Source organism: Chelmon rostratus, chromosome 12 (genome assembly GCF_017976325.1).
Source record: "Chelmon rostratus isolate fCheRos1 chromosome 12, fCheRos1.pri, whole genome shotgun sequence".
Classification (NCBI taxonomy): Eukaryota; Metazoa; Chordata; class Actinopteri; order Chaetodontiformes; family Chaetodontidae; genus Chelmon; species Chelmon rostratus.
In genome coordinates this window covers 11343228-11364876 of record NC_055669.1, presented here as the reverse complement: position 1 = coordinate 11364876, position 21649 = coordinate 11343228, and the positions used below count along the sequence as shown (strand labels likewise).

General features: G+C 39.7%; 2 protein-coding genes across 2 annotated transcripts; both read right to left on the bottom strand.

Annotated features, from left to right (window-relative positions):
• Positions 1-3337: 3337 nt before the first annotated feature.
• On the bottom strand, positions 3338-14579 carry sirt6 (sirtuin 6). The gene is made up of 8 exons (XM_041949167.1): positions 14366-14579; positions 12821-12948; positions 9804-9986; positions 8167-8226; positions 7402-7497; positions 7239-7319; positions 5308-5431; positions 3338-5176 (listed from the first exon to the last, which is right to left on the bottom strand). Exons 1-8 carry the CDS (start codon positions 14429-14431, stop codon positions 4871-4873), a joined length of 1044 nt encoding a protein of 347 aa, XP_041805101.1. The 5' UTR covers positions 14432-14579; the 3' UTR covers positions 3338-4870.
• A 985-nt stretch (positions 14580-15564) lies between these two features.
• On the bottom strand, positions 15565-21157 carry cdc34b (cell division cycle 34 homolog (S. cerevisiae) b). The gene is made up of 5 exons (XM_041949169.1): positions 20426-21157; positions 19930-20016; positions 19684-19781; positions 17545-17679; positions 15565-17453 (listed from the first exon to the last, which is right to left on the bottom strand). Exons 1-5 carry the CDS (start codon positions 20609-20611, stop codon positions 17243-17245), a joined length of 717 nt encoding a protein of 238 aa, XP_041805103.1. The 5' UTR covers positions 20612-21157; the 3' UTR covers positions 15565-17242.
• Between the last annotated feature and the right edge of the window lie 492 nt (positions 21158-21649).

Sequence of the window (21649 nt, the reverse complement as noted above, 5' to 3'; positions counted from 1 at the left end):
GTTAGTCGGTGGATCCTTCTGTTGCCATTTTCACACTGAAACTATCATTTTACATCACCGATGTTTTGCAACCACACCCTGCCCTGGGCACAAGGGTTCAAGCTCACCCAAAATGCTCTCTTCTGGCTCATGCTAACTTTGTGAACACATGTACTCAGTACAGAGTTAGTTATCAGGATATTTGTTGAAGGGGGAAACATGTACGTGCCATGCTGAGAGATTGATTTTAAGTATAAACTGTTGAAAATGAATCGTTTTTATTTTCCCTTCCTCTCTCTCCTCTAACCTTCATCACATCTGCGGCAAAGGGCCTTTGACAGTGATTACGACTTCAGCTTTCTACCTCAGAGTCTTGCTCAAGCTCGCTCATGCTGAATGGGGAGAATCTGTAAACAAAAATCAATCACATGCACACACTTCAGGGACTCCACACTCAGGTTCCTGATTCACTGAATGAGTTCCTTGTCATCCTTTGGTATGGCAGTCGTGCTGGACCATAAACTTAACTCTAAGTTTTTCTCTGCAGTAAGTTGGCTCCATTCATTGTTCTCTGTTTCCTTACGAGAGTCCCAGTGACTGGCAGTAGAAGTCTCTCTCACTGCATGAAGCTGCTGCCCCTGTATGTCACAGCAGGGCTCGAGTTAAATGCTTAATGAGCTCTATCTGCTTCCCTCCAGATGCAGCATTTTGAATTATAACTGAGGAGTTTGATTCTGGCTTCATCAGACCACAGCATCTTTGATGCTCAGTCTTCTACTCTCTTTGTGCCAGATCCAGGCCTGCTGTCGCTGACCAGCTCCTTATGGACATTCTGCCGTGTAGCACAGACTTATGTTGTGCTACAGAGATCTGCCTTCACTGCCATCAGGGCTCTGATTCTTCGACAAAGGTCCTTCTGGCTGACTTCAGCAGGTTGAGCAGCTGTATAGAGAGTCTGTCTGGCGCTATATAAAGTTCCCAGTTTCAAATGATGGTGCCTAAGAAACACTGACATGTTGGAAAGCTTTAGATGCTGTTCTACAGTTCTGTGCCTCCGCACTACTCTGAATGTTACTCAGCTGCACTGAGTACACGGCTCTGAACTGCACTGTGTCTGTGAGGCCTTTCAGGGAGTGACAGTATGCTTGATAATTTATTTCATTTTGTTTGAACTGATCAGCTGGACCTATAGTTTTCAAATTTGCATTGGCAACTGTATAAAGTGTAATTTCTAATACAGAGTAGGAATGCCCTGGAATTCTTTGAGGCATGGATTCGACAAGGTGCAGGAAACTTTCCTGAGAGATTCGGATATCATTATGTAGTTGCTGCAGATTTTTTGGCTGCCCATTCATGCTGTGAATCTCCCGTTCCACATCCCAGGAGTTCTTCATTATATTGAGAAGTGGTGACTGAGGAGGCCACTAAGTACAGTGAACTTGTCAACGTGTTGAGTGTTCAGAGATGCTCTTCTGAGATTGCTCGTCGTAACGTGGAGAACAGCCTGAGGAAGGTGACAGAAACTTCTTTGAGTTTCTGTCGTCTTCCTCAGGCTACTCTCCTCTGATCTGTCTCATTAACTAGACGTTTGAACTGCCACTCGCTGGATGTTTTTTGTTTTTGCAGCACTGTCTGTAAACTCTAGGGACGCAAAGATATCAGAGATACTCAAACGACCCCATCTGGCACCAACAACCATTTCATAGTCAAAGTCACGTATGACCCCAGCTCCAAAAAAAGGCTGGAATCTGTACAAAACAAGAATAAGAACAGAATGCAATCATTTGCAAACATTTTTTGTTTGTTATGATGCTATCACCTGTTACCAGTGAACCTGTTTACCTGTGGAATGTTCCAAACAAGTATTTTTGGAGTTTTCCATCAGTGGCGTGCACAGACTTTTTGAAGGGCAGGGGCAAAAAGGACTTCACTTGAGCATGCGTTTTGCCTTCCAAGAGGGCACTTTAGCACGTGTTTTGGTGTCCAAGAGGGCACTTTAGCGCGCATTTTGGCACCCAAGAGGGCACTTTAATGCGCGTTTTGGCTCCCAGGTGGCACTTTAGCACGCGTTTTTCGACAATTGGGCCACAAGGGGGGGCAGTCGCCCCCCTCTGTGCACGCCACTGCTTTCCATGACTTCCTCAGTCTTTTCGTTTGCTGAAATGTTGCTTGAAAAGCTACATTTTGAAGTAGGACATGAAGTTTGAAAGACACGATCATTTACGAGTGAGGAAGGGTCGATTGAAGGACGCAATTGGTTGCATTAAGGGAAATGTAGGATGCAACACTGATGGAACATGATTCACAACGGAGACTGAAAGTCGGTGACTCTGACCGTGTTTTAAAATGTATTTGTCTCCTGCAAGTGATGCAATAATACATCATGGCAGCATCCCTTTAACTCAAATAAATTTAGTTTTTCAGTTCACCTGTTAAAAGCTATTGCTTCAGAATGCTGATAATAACTGTAATTACTGTGTGGTAATTGGAGCTACAATTGGCAGTAGGTGATTATGGATAAAATCCTTTCTCACAGTATATGTAATTCTAGACAATAATAATTTTCTCAAAAATGCTTTTTTTTTCAATTAGAATGTCTCAAAAAGAAAAATCCCTCTTTTGTTGAACTACTCACAGCTTGTTTCCAGAAATCCACAAGGACAAGTAAAAAAAGTTGGGATGAGAGGCCACAGTGCACACATCATCGCCTGACCTGTGGTACGATGACACAAACTAATGAAAAATAGGTGCAGAGTACATTCAGGGGGCAGAGTGAGAACATTTAGCTCATTAGCACCGTCCCCATCCAGAGGTCATCTAATCCCTCGTTCTGGAAGTGAGTTTCCTCATTCTACTTTATTGGACACAACTTGCATTGAAATGATAAAATAAAACTGCTCTGCCTCCACTATGAGTCTCTCAAACGCTCTCCATCTTACCCACCAGCCACTGGGTTTAGACACTAACGAGCACTACAGGGCAGACACAATAAAAACAAATTGATGCATAGACAGCAGTAATGAGGACAGTGTAATGACCCTTTCACAGAGCAGGCTGAGTTGCAGCTGTTCTCTTTGCTGGCTGTTGTATCTGTTGCTTATAAAGTGCCTCAATAGACTTTGTCCCATTGCACAGTTGTAGCATCTGATATGAATGTTCCTGCCTTTAAAAAGAGAAAACAAAGGTGCTTGAGAATGTTTTGTTGGTATTAGGGTGACTGGAGCAACAGGAGGTTCTTTACCCATCTTCCCATTGAATCTGTTCACACCACAGGAAGTAGGTTTGAAGATCATGTTCATGTGCCATTACAATGAAGTGATGCATTATGAATTTATTAAACTACAAAGGTATATAAATGTTGATTACATAGATGCTAATAAGGTTAAACACAAAGAATGATACCAGTACGACAAATGAACAAACACATGCTGCCTCCATTTCCTTTAAAACACTGAATCACATTTGCAACTAGGTCACTGCTGTTTGACGCAATGTACAGCTCATATGCACAGAAGGCTCTACCAGGAACGTATTGTGTTTGTTGCCAAAACATACAGAACGTATATAAAAAAAACAGTATGGTGACTTTATCCTGAGATAAAAACATTTTCCTACAAATGTACAGTATGATTATGGTCCTTTTGTAGCCAATCAGCAGCAGGTGCTCCATATCTGCTCAAAAAAGGGGGAATTACACATATCGCCAGAGGAAGAGAAATCTTTTGGACAATGACAGAAGGTCTTTGATGATTTTGAAAAAAGTCCACATTTGAATTGCTTGGGAGAAAAAAGATAAAACATTGCTCTGTTCTGAATTGTTTTACAATGCAACTATGTCCCCAGAGAGAACAGCAGGGAAACACACTTAAAGATATACTGCGCAGGACTTGTCGATTATTGTTTGTATTATTTAAACTTTACTAAACTAACTGCCGGCACCTACCTGTCCAACAGAAAACAGGCCAACTCTGCGTCGATCTTCATCCCTTTCCTCTTCGTCAGTGCTCATCAGCGGGTGAAAGCAAACTCCAGATTCACTCTCGTTTTGGGAGGCAATTTGTCTGCTTGGCGTTTCACCTGGCTAACTTTGTGTTTTTTCTGCGCTGTGTCTGCCATTTTCACAGGCAGACGGCAGGGTCTCTGCAGATAAATACAATGCCACACATTTCTAGTAGGCTGTAAGTGATGATTGAGAGGGATTACTTTTGTATGAGTCTATTGTTTTCTTTTACGAAAATCCTGCATAGTATACCTTTAAAAACAACAATAATTATAATCTAAAATTCCCCCCAGCTGTACAAGGCTTCTAGACTTGGACATGCCCACCTTCTCTCTCTTCTTGTGAAATACTGAACCTGAAGTGTCTTTACAGGCTAGATCTGTAGGGATGACATCTAGAGCATGCGGCTATAAATACAGCTTTTAATGAAAGGTGCAGCAACTTTACAGACCTTATTATAAGATTTATTTATAACTGTGTGTTCCAGATCTCGTCTTGTTGTCTTGTCTGTTAAAGACTGACTCTCTGAGTGAAGTAAAGCTGCAAGCCACAAAGATGTCGAACAAGAACTTAACTTAAAAGAACTTAAAAAGAAAACATTCCAAATCAAACACATCCACGTGACATAGTCCCGGCTTCCTACCCTGGACTGAATCACTTTGCCAGATTTGTTTTACGAGGTCAACTTACAGCTGCGGCTGTAAGAGAAGTGTAAGAGATCTGAGATTAAAAAAAAAAAAAAAAAAAAAAAATACAGTACTATGAGAGTCTTTGAGGGCAGAGATGAGAGGAACCTCCACCCTCTGTGAAGCTGATCAAACAGAGTTTGTTTCTGGATGGGCTTGTGTCGTGAGAAAAAATAAAAAATGGCCCGAGGCCATTTCTCTTCCTTTATCTCGACTGGGAGTCCGTTCTTTCCCTCTTTACAGACACCGTCTCTTCTTTAACACTCTCATCGTCCATTAGTGGTGCTGCTTCCCTTTTCCTCTCCTCTGTAATGTCCTTTTTCACCTTTTCCTCCTTTCCTTCCTTAACTGCACGTGGTGGTTTGACATCGGTGCTGGACTCGGACGTGGCTGTGGAGCTCTCACAGATGGTTGGACCCTCCCACTTCGGTATGTCCAACCCCAGCACTTCCATCAGCTGTTTCATGACCTCATCCACATAACCATGGATACGCAGGTGCGCATGCTTGTCCTGTGTGACAGAAAATTATTAACCATTATTAAAATATGAAATGATTAACCTGAAGATGCAATCTTTCATTTCTTCACAGCATTTCCATGTTCCCATGCGTATGTGCCAGTGGTGGCGTGTGAATAACTCACGTGTTTCGTGGGCTGCAGGTTGACGATGGCCACTTTCCCTCCTTTGCGCTTGGTGAGGAGTGGCAGGTCTCCACTGGGTTTGATCTGCAAGGAGGTGCCGAGCGTCAGTGCCAGGTCTGCTCGTCTGGGTGCAGACAGAGAATTATGTTACAAAAAGCAATGACGACCTTCTTCTCATGTGCCTGTTGTTCGGATTTATCGTTGTTAAGAGGCTAGCTGAGTTTCCAGCGCAGGTGGAGACTGTTGGTAGTGTGGAAAATATAAACCAAGTAGGAAGAAGGCCATTACATTTGAGTCACAGCGCTAAGCACACATGTCTGAAAAAGAACTACTTGGTGATATTTGAAAAGATCATTCAAGAGCACTTTCTGCTGTTCTGAAGGTATTAACAGAGTCTTTTAACCATCTGGATGAAAAACATATTCAGTCTGCTGCATAAAAAAAATAAATTGAACCCATTTCTTAAAGTTGAAACATTATTTCCAGTCCAGGTAGTCAAAGATGACACATGTCCTTGCCCTTTTCGTAAAATACAATCAAACCATTAACACTTTGTTTTGTTCGAATATAAAAATATTGGAAAGAAATGTCATCATGTAATAATAATGTGAATAAAATGTTTATATTTTGGTTCACTTTGTACAGACTGAGCAAGGAGAGTTATGCCCTTTTTAGCTGCCATCTTTGGGTGGGTACGGAAAAGATGGCAACAAGGGAAACAGGTGAAAAATCTTTTATTATCTTCAGCAACAAGAATATTTATTCATTCAGATGGTTAGAAAAGTCTTGGATGGTTATAGCAATACCTTCAGAACAGCCATAAGTGTTGTAGAATAGCCTGCTGGGTTTTCCAAAGATTGAAGGCTAATTTGAGAGAGGCAGAAACTTTCATCTGCTGCTTTTCAGCGATACACATTGAGCAAAGCAATCTCCGCTGCAAACAATCTGCTCGCTGCGCTCTGTCATAATGAATGAAACAGCATAAACAGAGTGATTTCACAGCAACAGTCTCCTATTCAGTGATGACACAAGGCGAAACAGAAGTTGTCTGGATGTAACTCCAGTTCTGCCAGTATGTGCATAACCCACCAGCTCTCCATATCACAAATTAACAGAGTGAAGAACAAAGAACATAATTAAAGCACGACACTGTCAGATCCCTTGTGATCTGCTTAGTGCTGCAATAATGCTATCAAAGAGTGAAATCCACACTGACCTAAACATTAAAACCTATGCCTTTGTAGTATATGCATCATAAACAGTATAAACACAACTTAAATTAGCGCTCAATTGTTTGTCACATTTTTGTTGCTACAAATAAACACATTCAACATTGACCTACTTCAAACGAAAAACCTCCATGACCGGAGCTCCAAATCTCCTCTTTGTGACTGAAATGGTGATTATGCATCATTTATGGGTCACTGACAGTACATCAAGGTGACATACAGACATCCAATTCATCTCGTGTAAACACACAATAAAAGCTTTTAGCGGCTGAAGGATTGAATGAAGGCACTGACACAGAAGACACAAATGGAAACACTAAAGCAGACTGTGATGCACAAAAAAAACCCTAAAAAGGTTTCAAGTGACAGCAAAGCCAAAGCTAAAGCAGAGAGGTCCAATGCCTAATTTTACAGATTTCAGTTCAAGTGATGTGTGAACGTTTTTCTTTTGTTGCTCCTGTCTAAACATGTTTGAAACATGAAATTCAGAATAAGCATATTTTTACAAAACTTACTGAAGCTGATGAGGCCAAACATTAAATACATTGTCACTGTACTGTTTTAAATCGAGTATATGGCAAAAAGGATTAGCAAGAAAATCTTTGTTTTATACAGCGGCCCAACTTTTTTGGAAATGGGGTTAAATAATGTAAAAAAAAGGAAACAATGGAGCACAAACTGCTGCATCTGTGTCTGCCTCACCTGCTGGCATCATCTGCTTTGTTCAGGTCTCTGTCAGGGAGAGCGTCCTCCCAGTCCAGTATGGTGCTTATCAGCTTTCCTCTGTTTTAGCAAAGATTACACAGTCATACTAATGAATGGATCATGGCAGATTACTTCAAAATGTGGTGAAAGCGTGTGTTACCTGCAGGCTCTGAGTCCTCTGGATCGCACCACATCACAGTAACGCCCTGTCGGTTTCAGCCCCATCACGCCGATCACTTTTTCTCTCACATACTGCCTGGAAAACCAAGACTCGTACAGATTATATATATATATATATGTCCAATCAGATCACCATTAGCTTTGTTACAGTTACGAAGCTGCTTATAAGCACAATAACAACGTCTCCATGAATACATACACATGAATTAATACACAAAAACATGGTAATATAGACTCTGTGGGCGCTTTATTCGATAAACCAGACAACTTTTGCCTACAGACAGCCTGATTACTTGAAGACATGTACTACAAGAATCCTACATTTGCGCTTTAGGGATATCACATACTCATGTAGCTGTTGCAAAGCTCTTTACTCATACATAAATGCTTCTGCTCTACTTCATCCGAAAGGTAATCTGCTTGGATGAGATCTTACGACAGTGCAGGTCACTGGAGTAAAAATAAGTCACTGTCAATATTCCTGAACTCGTTTTGTGATAATGAACGCTCTGTGAAAGGGTGCACTATGCTACTGGGGGAGAAATGGATTCACAGGTAGGATTAAGCTACCTAATGTGTGCAGAGAAAATACTCAACATAAGATTAAACCAGCAACTTCAAATTTGGATACAAAGCAGGATATGCTTTATGTATTGTGCTGCAGTTGCTTACTTTGCTGTTTATATAACCAAAACAAGATGAAAATGTGCGTGTTTGGCGCGTGTGTGTGCATGTGTGAACAAACCTGCCACACTTCTCACACTCCTCCACAAACATGTTTCCATGAAGCTCTGATAACAGATCCCTAATAGAACAAGAGGGAAACAAGTTCACAAAGGCAGAACGATCATAAAGATGATATTCACTTAGATCACCGTCCCTGAGGTCTTCCTGTTCTGTACTTTGCGGCTCACAGATTAATATTCTGAGGGCATATTCACTTTTATGTTTCACCTGGCATCTGCGCAGATTACTTCACAAGATCATCAGCTGTCGAAGTGATTTCTTCAGAGAATTGCTACTTCACTGTCAAGCCTCTTCTAAAAAAAGCCAAACTGACTGATGGAGTGTGGTGAGAAAGCTAAGATATGGCTTCCAGGAAAAAGTCTTCCAATATGCATAAAGGCTGGACATATGTACTGAATGAAAAATTGGATTCTTGGCCTTGGGTTGTCAAACCAAACATTTTCCATTACACTGGTCCCAGTTATTTGAGCCGCATTTTAAAAGTGACTAATTCCTAGCACTGGTACAGCTGTTATCACAAAGCAGCAGCTTCTAATTTAAAAACAATGAGTCAAAACCCAACTTGTGACAAATTAGCATGAAACAATATGGTCACACAGCTTACAATGCTGTATATATCTGTGTTTTTAAAGAAACTTTAAATTAGAAATGATGAAAAATACAAAAAAAACTTTAAAATGGTTGTTTCATCCTCAATAAGGAATTCACTGCATATTCTGAAGAAGTTAACTTTTCCTGTAAATAAGTATCTCACGTCCACTCCTCACTCTCCCTCTGCTCTCCACTTTGCTTCAAGCACAGTGATGTCCCGAAAATGTTCTGTATTAGCATATGGTAACATTTTTATCTATAACTTATTTTGTGAAAATGAGGAAAGTTGCTGTATTTGGTTCAAACAGTATTTAATAGCATGATTAAATTAAAGCTGCACTAATGAATATTTTTGTATCAACAATAGGTCAACTAACTACACTTCTATTGACAAACCCACAGTGAATCATCACCCAACTCATTTTAAGCATTTTAATGTCTTTCAGCTCATTGTTTTGGTTTAGCGGCAACTTTAAGATTTCGATTCACTCTCACGGCTCTCATCAACTTCCAGAAGAAAAAAAGAAAGCTCTGAAAAAGCCCATCACCAAAAGGCACAAAGTTAATGACTAGCTGTTGAACATAGCAGAGTGTTTCATAGCCAAAGAGCCAGATATTTTCCCTGAGTAGTTGTTAAAGACACAGTCACCAGAACAACTTGCCTGACAAAATGTAAGTGTCGTAGAGCTGCAACCATTCCACCAAAAGATAATTAATGTAGACTGTTTTGATAATGGATTTATCATTTAAGTCTTTTATTTTATTTTATTTTTTTAATAATAATGATATAATTTTATGGTTCTAGCTTCTGAAAATTGATAATGTGCTACTTTTCCTTGTTTTAAATTTACAGTAAACTGAAAAATCTTTGGGTTTTGGACTGTTGGACTGACTGGCCAATTTCACTTTTTTTGAAGTTTTATAAAATCAAATGATGAACTGAGGAGTTGAAAAAATAATCAGCGGATTATTCAATTGTAAAAATAAACATTGCAGCCATATAGGGATGAACTTGGACTTGGACAGGGGACATAGCGGAGTTACCTGGGGAATCCTGTTCGGACATGTATGCCGTCCACATTCTGGCTGATGAGATACTTGAGGTACCCGGCCCTCTGGAGTCCCAGGAGGGCCATGTGAGTCAAGCTGGGTCGGGCGTCTTCAAATGTTGTTTCAAAGTGAGGTGTCTCACCCTTTTCTTCTAACGTCCACACACCCTTTGGACCCCTGAAAGAGAATATAGTCGTAAATAGGCTGATAGATGCTGTGAACCTGGATTGGACAGGGTGTGATGAAAAACTGGTGCGTAGGTTTTTATTCACAGCTGAATGTTAATGATCCATTGGGAAGAATTCTGCAAAGTTAGTGAATCAAACTGACAACATGCTGTCAAGTGCTGCAAGTCTGGGCCCACTGAAAATATGGAGGACCAATGACAAACACTGTCCAACAACTGAAATCTACAAAGAAAAGAGGAGAAATTATATTTAACAAAAATATGAGCATTTCACATCAACAGTATGACATAAATACTGCGTACAGTGACATGTTTTAAAATTAAAATGTGTAAAAATCTGTTGTCCAATCTGAGATCATTTTGTTAACGCTTCTTTGATTAACCAGTCAGTTTTAGGTGTCTGAATGAGGGATGAGCACAGCGGTACTGTCAGCACTGGTGTCGTCTAACATCCTCAAAGTTGCCAAGATGCCTTGAGGACACGCGACTTATCTTTATGCATCAGATGAGGGAACATGTCCTGTGAATCCTCAACACAACAGTCTCATCTTTCTATCTGAATTTGAACAGCCCCATCTCTCACATCTATATGAGTCATGTCCTGTGCAGCCAAGACCAGTTCAAAGATGCAGCAGCATTAACGGAGAGGCGTGCACATCACTTATTTCATGCTTATCACCCTGAGAAAGACGCCACAGGACATGAAAGCCATGGAAGATCTGTGAAGCTGGTGGACTCACATGTGTTGGTGTCAATAATATCAATCCCATGGGCTGAATTTCTCACTCTCAGCTTGAACATGTGATTGTGTGTGTATTTGTGTGTGTGTGTGTGGCAGCAGTGGGAATGTAATTTGTGATGTGCATACAGAAACCTTGGGTTTTAATGGTACTGCTGTCCAAGGTTGACTGACTGACAGGCAGAACAATCAAATATTAATTAGTCAGGTATCCAGAGCTTAAGTCTCCAAGCAGGTATATATGAATTCGCACAGGCACATATCTGTCATTCAAACCAGCATGAACCCAATTAAAGCCTTCCTGAGCTAAAAAATATAAGTTATCTATCTTATGTGCCACTGCTCAACTATAAGACGAAATATGCATTTGCACAGCATCAAAGGAAATTCTCACACTTTGATGGAAGAAAACAAAAGGTTTCAGTGTGTGTTACTGTTTTACAAAGACATGGGTCTGACAAATAATAAGCAAGTAGCGCCCTCATCTGCTCATACATTGGTACTACTAGAGAAAGCTGGAGGCTGAGCCAAGCGGTTCATGTTACAGTCGTGAATGAATGTTCCTAACTGAGTGAAATGACTCAGACGTGCTAAGTTCTAAGGAAGGGTGCTTCACTGCTTCCTTCTGCATCTCCTTTAGCACACTGGACCATTCTTTTCAAAAGGAAAGGAGATGATGCTGTCCCACAATTCCTTGCGGCAATAACATATGCAGCGATGCACCGTTTGGCCATTCACAAAAACAAATGATCAGCATCACATTACACATCCACAGCCTGTATCAGCCATAACAACTTCAAAGCACCACCAAGTCAACATTTTAAGGGTTTTACTGAGTTGTGGTTCTATCATATACATAAGCTCATAATCAGCTCACAATCAGCACCTTTACTCTAGTCTACATGAACAGATCTATCTGTCTGTTTGTCAGTGTTAACAGAGACACAGCCTGCGGTGTAGTTCATACACTTCACTGATAAACCACAAAACTGTAGAGTAGCATTCGGCTTCATGATCATGGTCAAAGCTTTTATACCACATTAATACTTCTGCTCATATTCCCATGCTCCCTCTCTGTTGTTAGAGTAAGGACTGATGACTTAACTCATTACAAGCAACAGTTCTCTTATTGTTATAATATAGTGAGATTTATTCCAAGCCTGTTTATGAACTGCTTTTAAGAAAACATAGATTTTGGTTTTATCTTGATTCAAAGTTAAATTAGCTGCTTTAACGATATGACCTCTCAGGATGAGACACTTCTTGAGACTGTGGATACCTTGAATTGTGGGGATAAAAACTGTAGAAGAAAAAGGATGGATTTTGTCATGTCATTGCTTGCACAGTGTGACGCAACTGTGACATGACATCTAAGGCTTTGAACTGTAGATACAAATTGATCAATGATTCCTCAGAAAGTTAATCTCCAAAAATAATAATAAACAATTGAGTGTTATAGACATTTATCAAGCAAAAATGTCAAACATGTCAGCATTTCAAAGTTTTGCTTTTCTCTGTTTCATAGCGTTGTAATCTGAATACATTTAGGGCTTGGACAGCTGGTCAGATAAACATTTGAAGATGTCCATTAATTAAATGAATGAAATGGCACTATGCAGTTAAGAATCACACTTAGTCAGCTTCCTGTCAACCGTGTTACACCTTGTAAGCATCAGGCCTGTCAAAAAATAGGATACCATCCAGTCGTTGCTCATTTGCTCTGCTCTCAGGGTGAGTCAGGCAGCGGTGGCTCCGAGCTGCAACTATAAGATGACCGCTGATCATGTACACAGACATTATTGTTTCGTTTTATGACTGCTCTACTTGGCTTCTAAATTTTTATTTGCCCAAAACAGTCTTAACTTTCAGTTCAATAATGAATTTTGTTTGTTACTTTGTTAATGATATATTGCTTTTTTCCATCAGTACACATGGTCTTTATACCATTCTCTTTATCAGTGACAAGAGTCAGTGTTGCCTTGCTCATCATGTTCATGAATATACCAAATGAATAAATGAGAAAAGCAGTGTGTGCTTGTGGAAACGGTTGATTGGAGAAAAGAGCTGTACTTGTTTGTGTCTCACCTGAAATCCGGGATGCCTACTGATGTGCTGATTCCTGCTCCGGAGTGGACAACCAAGTACTGAGATTCTTTTATCAACTGAGCGAGGGTCTCCACCTTCGTCTTTAGCTCCTCAGGACTATCAAACACCTGCCACAGAGCAGAAAACATCAGGTTTACAAACAGCTAGCTAGTACTGCCATACGAAATATATCACAAATAAATTACACAATTACAAATTCAACAGTAAAAGAAAATCGTGTCAAAGACAATGAAATCCAATCCAGTACACAAAATACTCAAATTTTTGAAGTGCAATTCAATAAACTTGGATTTTCAAAAACCTTGATGGAAACAGCTTGTATGCTGAAAAGGTTTGATTTAACTGTACTAAACTGATGAGTGTGTGACTTGTGTGTCTTTCAAGTTGGGTAACTCTGAATGGTCTTTGTGTCTGCAGCTCACACATTCTGCATTTCTGTTTATTTTATTTTGTTACATGTGTCTTATTATTGTAACTAGACAGAAATTTAGCTGAACCTGTAAGACCTTTGAGAACAGAATTGTGAAGTCCATAACAAAGCTTTAACAGAGAGTGTATATCACATCTCAACTGAGGTGAAAAGTAGGGCTGCACCTTATTATTTATTTATTATTTTCATTGTCCATTAATCTGTTGATTATTAACTGATAAGTTGTCTGGTCTATAAAATGTCCTCAAATGGTGAAAAATGTTGATCAGGGTTTCACAAAGCCAAACTTGTTTTGTCCACAACACAAAGATATTCAGTTTGCTGTCATAGAGGAGCAAAGACATCAGAAAATGTTCACATTTAAGAAGCTGGACTTTCTTTAAGAAAAGTGACCCATTATCTAAATAGCTAACACTTAAATTAATTATTCGTGGCAGCTCTAATGGAAAGCAAAGTGGATTTGCTCCGTCACTGTGCAGTTTTGATGTATCGGTAATTTTCCATTTTATTCATTTTAATACTTCTTTTATTCAGCATTCAAAATTGTACATTACTGGCCCTTCATTTCTGTCCTTTCTCCTTGCTGCAGTTACTGTTTTTTGCCCTAGTTTGTGCAGCTCATGTACTCTTATATGCAAAACCTAGAACGTTAATGACAACAAAAACCAGGCTAACATAAAATATAGGCTCATAATATGAATACATAATTGCTTGGGTTTTAATGACCCTACTATTAAAAAAAGACGTTAGACGTTGCTCCACCTGGGCCAGCTTCAATACTAAACAAATGCTTACACAATAGCTAACGTTAATGTAATGATGTAAAATGAATGTAAACCTCCGAATGGAGCCCTTCCTAGCAGCGTTCACGATACTTGGTACTTTCTGTTGCAAACTAACTCACTATTTTCTCAGTACATTTTTGAAAGCAGAAGTTTTGCTTGTCAATAAGTATTTTACATTGAGGTATTTCAAGTCTTTTTCCACCCAACCATCCTTTAAGACCGAACATGAAGCAGCCATCCTTTGCTAACCTGCTAACGTAAGCGGTTGATAAGAAGCTAACTAAACAGCCCATGGTAGCTATCTTTTACCTCGGGAAGTCCGCAAACACCTTTGTCCGCGTACGGCGAGAGCCCAGCAGCATAATTCACAGACATGGCTGTTGTTGGTATCGTGTCTTTATTGTTTGGTTTCGAGAGATGTCCCTGTATTGTAAAAGTGGAGGACCTCTCAGGTGGGTTTTCACTTCTTTTTTTGAATTTAGAAGACTACAGGCAACAGCAGCGCATCGATGTTTAACGTTTGGCTAACGTCATCTCTCAGCGACGACGTATGCTGCGTTCAAATAAAGCATGGAAACGATACGTCTCGAAATCTCCTCGTCCAGCCCGAATCCCCACCAAAATTGTGTCCGAAGAATAAATGTCTTGTTCGTTTACACATAGATGTAGACCTACAAATAAAATGTAAAAATGGCCAACAAACTATAGGGTATCTTCTCTTCTTGAAAAAGTAGTCACTTGTTCGTTCCTGATAAGACATCAAAAATGTAGGTTATTTTTACCTTATTACCTTCTAAGTGTACGAAGTGTTAATCAAGAAGGCCCAGTTCCATGCATCTGCGCAGGTAATACAGAGCTTCCAAAAGTAAACAGCCGTCCAAATCCTCGTGCAACACTTTGAGCTTTTGTACCGTCTTGATGAACTCTATTAAATCTCGTGAAGCTTCAGTGCTTAGGGTGGATATTTATACTAGGCAAAATAACCGAAATCTACAAAGGACAATGGTCTCGATTTTATCTGGGACTCAGAGTGCTGTTGCTTGGAGCTGTGTTATAATGCCGATATTCCCGTATGATTTGAATGCAGCACAGTCTCTGTCATTTACGAATAATTTCCTATGTTGTATATAGACACATGAAGTCAACAACATAACAAATATTCATATCTAAAGATGATATACAGTAAAAGTGATATAAAAAAGCGGGCCAATTATTATATATAAATACGCAACACAGCCAAAGAAGAACTTTTCATCTGGGAGGTTTTAAAAAGTACTCCCATACAAGAGATGCGAGTGTCAAACATGGAGTTCGAATGGTGAAAATCAGTCTATAGCTCACATACAGATTTATATGAGCAGTTTTAGGTTATACAATTAAAAATAATAAAATCAAAGGTTAATTGTAATACTGATTGTAACAGTAAATATGTTGCAGTCTGCAATTACACACTATAGAAAAGAGGAAAATTAAACAAAACTGCTGCATCAATTACTGCAAGATTTTTTTTCCCAATAAATCTTTATTTTTCAGTTTTAAATAGCCGAAAATAAAAAATAAAGACAGGTGAAAAGAACAATACGGCGATCATCCATACAGCTACATGTGCATATCTGTTATGGTTCCTGTTAAAGCTGTAAACCAACTCTAAAGACCACCTAAATGAGGAAAATCGTTGCTTGTCTTAATTGTTTTGTCATATGTAATTCATTATCCTGAGAAATTCAGTATGAAGTGCCAATTTGAGTAAATGAAACAATCAATATTGCTGATGCAAAAATACACAAGGAGGACACTCATGCGCTCTAAAAAGTATATCAAAACCTGTCCGATCTCAACTGACACAAAGAATAGAAATTAAAATTAAAACACGGCGGCCTTGTTTTCCTCCACCTCCAGGGCTGAAAAACTTTGACAATCCCGACTGATACTGCAACAACATCTTTTGACAGACACTTGTCCTACAGAAGCTTTTTTTTTGCCAATCAAACCTAATAATCTCATCACATAAATCATTCTCAAGCAAAGATTGCAGGCATAATGTCTAACCAAAGAAAGAGACTACCATAACAAAGCTCGCAAGGGAGCAAACAAAGACAAGAATACAACAAACAGTGATAAAATGTTTTGGGCTTTCTTTTACATTGTTTTAGGTCTTTGGCTCCATCAGGCCTCTAAAAGAGCAAACCTGAGGAGAGATACAAATCCGATATTTAATCAGTTCCGCTCCCCACAAAAAACTTGGTCATCCTACGCAATTTAAATCTGAGCTACTTCAAATAACATAATCCCCACACTCAAAATGACAGAGAAACACATCCAACAGTAATCAGAAGAAACACAGCAAATATCAATTTCATGTTGCCAAAAATGTCCACGAGGACCTGATCCACTGACTCAGCTGGCCAGCTGGTCCTCCAGATACAAAGGTCTCTGGCATCTCCATCAACACAAGTCTTTCTTATCAGCGAGCTGAAACAGATCATGATGTAGGTAAACAGTCCACCAGTAAAAGAGACAAAAAGCTTCCAATGAAGTTCTGGCATGCACAAGAACTTTGAAAACATCGTCCCGTGACATCCCGTCCCATTGAAGCGAGGCTGTGAAACATGAAAATGTCTGATTCAATGTATTTGCAGTAGACTGTTCAACACAAACAGGCCGCTTGAAGTCCTCAACCTTCTGCCAGTCACTGGGACCGACTACTGGTGAGCAACACCCAGTTACAATTAGGGAAATAAAGATATGCAAGAGAGACGCTGAGCAAAGTTTGGAAGTGTTTGCACCAGTGCAAATGTTGCTATTGTTAACAGTGGTATTAACCCCACAATACCATACACTGTACAGGAGACTGAACGACTCAGGAGGATTAAGTAATAGTTGAAGTTATTCTCTCAAAGTAAGGTTTCAGGTGATTATGAAAACTGCTGAAGAAAACTGAACAAACTGGTGACTTTTGTGCTGGTGCAAATCTTACCAGGTCTGACCCTTCCACAACGGTGCATCGATTTTTGCCTCTGAACACAAATTCAGAGGCTCAAGAAAAAAACTGCTCTTTTCATTTGTCTAGAAGTGGGAAACTTCAAATCTTTCTTGGTTGTCAACCTAGAATTTCTGGCGACCCAGACAGAAAAAGGGAGGGGGTAGCGTATGTCAGCTAGATTGAGGGCACTGGTGAAAAGCACGTCAGGACTCCTCATTGCCTGAGTCATCCTCATCGTAGCAGCAGTCGCCGTCCCCGTCCTCAACATCGTCGTCGTCATAGTAGTAGTCATAGAAGAGGTCGGAGCCTTCATCGGGGGCCGGGGCACGTGTGCGGACGCAATACTCGGCCAGCGTGGTGGGCACCTTGACGCCGTCGCGCTCAGCTTCTGCCTTGGTGGCCAATACTTGTTTCCTGAGAGAAACATTATATGATGCGTCAAAACTGTTGCTTGTCAAACTCGGTCTACTCTTGTTAAGAGAAGTTTGTAAGTGCGGCTGTTCACCTGATGATCTCTACATATTCTCGATCCTTGCCCTTGCTGTCCCTCCACTTGCGGTACATGACGGAGGCGTCCACATTGGCGGGAGAGAAGGTGTTGGGCTCATTCAGCAGGGAGATCACACTCAGCAAAATGGTCCTGGAAGCAAACACGAACATGAGTGTCAAGTGTTAAACCAAATGCACTGTCACACGAAATATCCTCCAGGAATCAGTGAGACGGTCACTTTAAACAGGATAACCACATGAATTATTTATTTGATCAACAAATGTAGAGTATTTGATCCGTCCTCTCCCTCAGTCCATTTTCTTGTATACTGTATTTTACAGCTACTCAGTGGGGGTGTGCAAATGAGGGCTGCAACCAACAATTCTTTTTTTCTTTTACTTGATTTATCTGCCAATTATTTGCTACTAACCAACTGATTTGTCATTTAGTCTATAAAATTGTGTTGTTCTGCCCAACCAACAGACCAAAGCCCAGAAAATACTATCATAGAAATCAAGGAAACCAGCACATATTCCAATTAAAGATGGAACCAGAAAAAAAACAATAAAAAAATTAATCAATTATTTAAATTTTTGGTCTTTTGTACTACTACAACTATTAGTTCAGCAGCTTCCACTTTTGTGTGCCCACAGGAGGAGTTAAAGGTGTTTACAAATGCATTAATAAAGACTTATACCTAGAGTGGGTTATAAACAATTTACTAAATGCTTATATACTGCTTATGAATGCTATATAAGGGATTTAGAGTAAAAACGTTGCCAACTATTCAATCAATTGACTACTAATCATGTCATCTGTCGTGTGAATACAGAAGCCAATGCAGAACATGGACCCCCCCCCCAACAAATGTTTGTCAATAGGGTGGGAAAATCATTAAGAATGCCTCAGTAAAACGCAGTCCAGTACAACACCACTGCAAAATACTAGCTCAATAATAAACATATAGTAAAATCAATACCTCTCTGGCAGTGTCAACAAAAACTGAACTTATAATTTTTACAAAGACAGAATTTAAGTCTTAGCTGTTATACTGGATTGCATTAAATGTACCACTTTCACCATATAAAGTGGAAATGGGGTATAGTTTTTATACAAAATGCCTTGAGTCACACTTCTGCTTCATGGCCACTAGATGCAGACTCAAAAAAAGGGTTGGACACAAAAATCCTCAGTTAAAAGGAACACATTTCAAAAAGTCATATTAAATGTGGAATTTACTAATATCACACAGGTAACATCATAGAGTGGACAGTGCAACTGGCAACAGACACTTTTCCACAGCAGACATTTTGACTTGTGATAGCAGGAAACGCACAGATGTATCTAATAACATTAATTAAGCATTCATAATGGATAAAACACCTACAGTGCAGCGATCATAATGTCATTATATCTGTGCTTTTTCTCCTCTGGCAAGTAAATCATACTGCTATAAAAAGGGTCAATAACCCACTTTTTTTCAAGAAGGAGGCCGGAATAATTAATAAGAAACTATCACCTATCTGATTCATTTACATAGATATTATCAGGTATAATTCTCACATATGTGTACACTCATTTATAAAGAAAACAACAAAACAAAGCTTTGATAATTTTGGACGTATAAAAATGTAAACTTATCCCACTGTTCCACACACTGTAAGTTGATTTTTAAGAATGCTACACACACACACACACACACACACATATATATAATATTATATTATATTACTACAACGGTATTTATAACGATTATAATCTTATCAGTTAAGGTGCAGCTTTTATTTTTTAGCAGTGATGGAGAATATTTCTCTAACACAAATCCGCCATAAAGCACTTCTGTTCAAAGGAAACAGTCGAAATATTTATATTCTGAGTGGTAAAGACTACACATTGTTTAGGTCTAGTACAAACCAACATTTAAAAAAAAGGAGATGCCTAATGACAGCACTGGCCAAATACAGATCTCATTACATTTTTGGTGCTGAATACCTAGATAGGAATTCAATGTTTCTGGGAACTTCTAAAGAGACTCCAGTGAAGACAAATGTCATATGATAAGGTCAATTGTTGAAGTGGCACAGAGAAGACAGAGAAGGGAGGTACAGAGAAAGGAGAGACATATGAGGAGGGATAATGAGGGAGAGCGCTAACCGGACATTCTGGGTGGGATTCCATCTCTCTGAAGGCAGCTCTCCACTCTGCGGGTCATCCACTGGAGGGTGCAATATAGAAATACACACATCTCCATTCTGAAAACAGAGGAAATCCACTCATGTCACTATGAAATGCATTATATAACCACCGAAAGACATCTAATTGAATTAAATACGATGATAAGTGAATGAAAAGGTGTTTCACTGAATATTAGATATACAGGGAGACAGGGTGATACTTCACCTCGTAGATATTGGGGTGCCACATCTTGGTGAGGAACCTGAAGGCAGGTGGGGAATATGGATAGTCTATAGGGAACTTGATCCGAGCCTGGAGCGCAACACAGGTCATGTTTTACATTTGCATGAGGCTCAGGACTGTATTCACAACATACTGCATGACATATTTTTACTGACAGGCTTGATTGCTACTCATTGCATATGGTGTGGTCATACCAGTAGTGCAGTAAACCATGTTTCTCGTGTTGATTAGGTTTGTATGACTATGGATCTGCTCAATTAATAAATAAATAAACAAAACAAAATAAAACAAAGTGAATAGCCTTAGAGAAACCATGCACGTGCAAAGTTTACCAGTGTCTCGTGAATTCATATCGTCAGTGCTGCTATGATGTTCTGCGTGCTTTTGTTTTCATGTTTTAATGAGCAACCAGATGTACCAAAAAGAATTTTCTACCTTGATAGACAGCAAAGTTGTAACTATTCTATTGTACTCTTACCTTAAAATACCCCCCTTCGTAGTGAGTGTTTGGGGGTCCGAAAATGGCCACTTCCCAGTTGTACATGTCAGCCTCGTCCACCAGTGTTATTTTGAATCCCTCGACAGGCTGCTCCTGAAGGCTCTTCATTTCCAACATGAGTGCTTTCTGTGAACTGGCTACATGAGAGTGGTCGTGTTGCGCCATACTGGACCAGGTGGCTTTTAAGATGATCTGGGTCGACAGCTGACTAGGTTAGCCTAACTAGCCAAACAACCTACAGACACTGAATAACAACTTGTGTTTTCGATGTTCGAAGACAATGAAACAGGCCAAACCAGCCAGGCTGCGCACAAGTCAAACAAAGGTTGCGTTGATTTGTCCCCAGATCAGATGAATTATTTACCAATGTCATTAATCAGATATTGGTGAACTGACCAAACCATTGTGGCTGACCAGCGCCTGGAGCTTTAGTTGATCTACCTGGCAGGGCAGCCACGGATATAAGCCGCAAATCTACTGGTAGCTATGGTACTGGCTAGGTAAGCTAGCTAACAAGCTCTACCAGCTGAAGCCGAGTTTACGGTAGCGCGAATAGTTTCTATCTCACTACGAGGGCCAGATTAGACAAGACAACACAACTACTGATCTAAAATGCTAGCAAACATAAACTCTAACGATAAAGTCCGAGACGCAGTGGATGTCGCCCTAACAGTAGCCTGGGTAAAGAAGAATGTTGTTGAAAGGAGTCCCCTCTAGCCTCAACACAGGCAATGGCGCCGTGTGTTGTCTGGAATTTGTAGTCCAGTTTTCACCTGTAAACATTACTCTAAACGTTGAAAGCAAGCACGAAGCCGTACGATAACGTACAGAATATCCTGGTTATACATGGAAACAACAAACAGAGGAGATTGGTTACGTTTCGGCCATTATTTTTTCAACTATTTATTTAAGAGTGAATTCAGACAACTACATTTGCCATTTGCCTGACGTCATGAAAACGCGAATATTGTTTGTGTTTCTGAAAAGCAGCCCTAACCCTTTTTCACTCAAAAAATATTTGAACACAATAGTAAATCTCTGTGATGTTAATTTAGTTTAGGATGATCTGTGTCCTATAAAAACTACAGTTAAAAAATGCTATTTATTTGTACTTTATTTTATTTTTTCTCGAGCTACACTCATGACGTTATAATGTGCGCCATTTTTTTAAGAAAGCCCCTGTAAACCGGCTTTCTGCTGCCT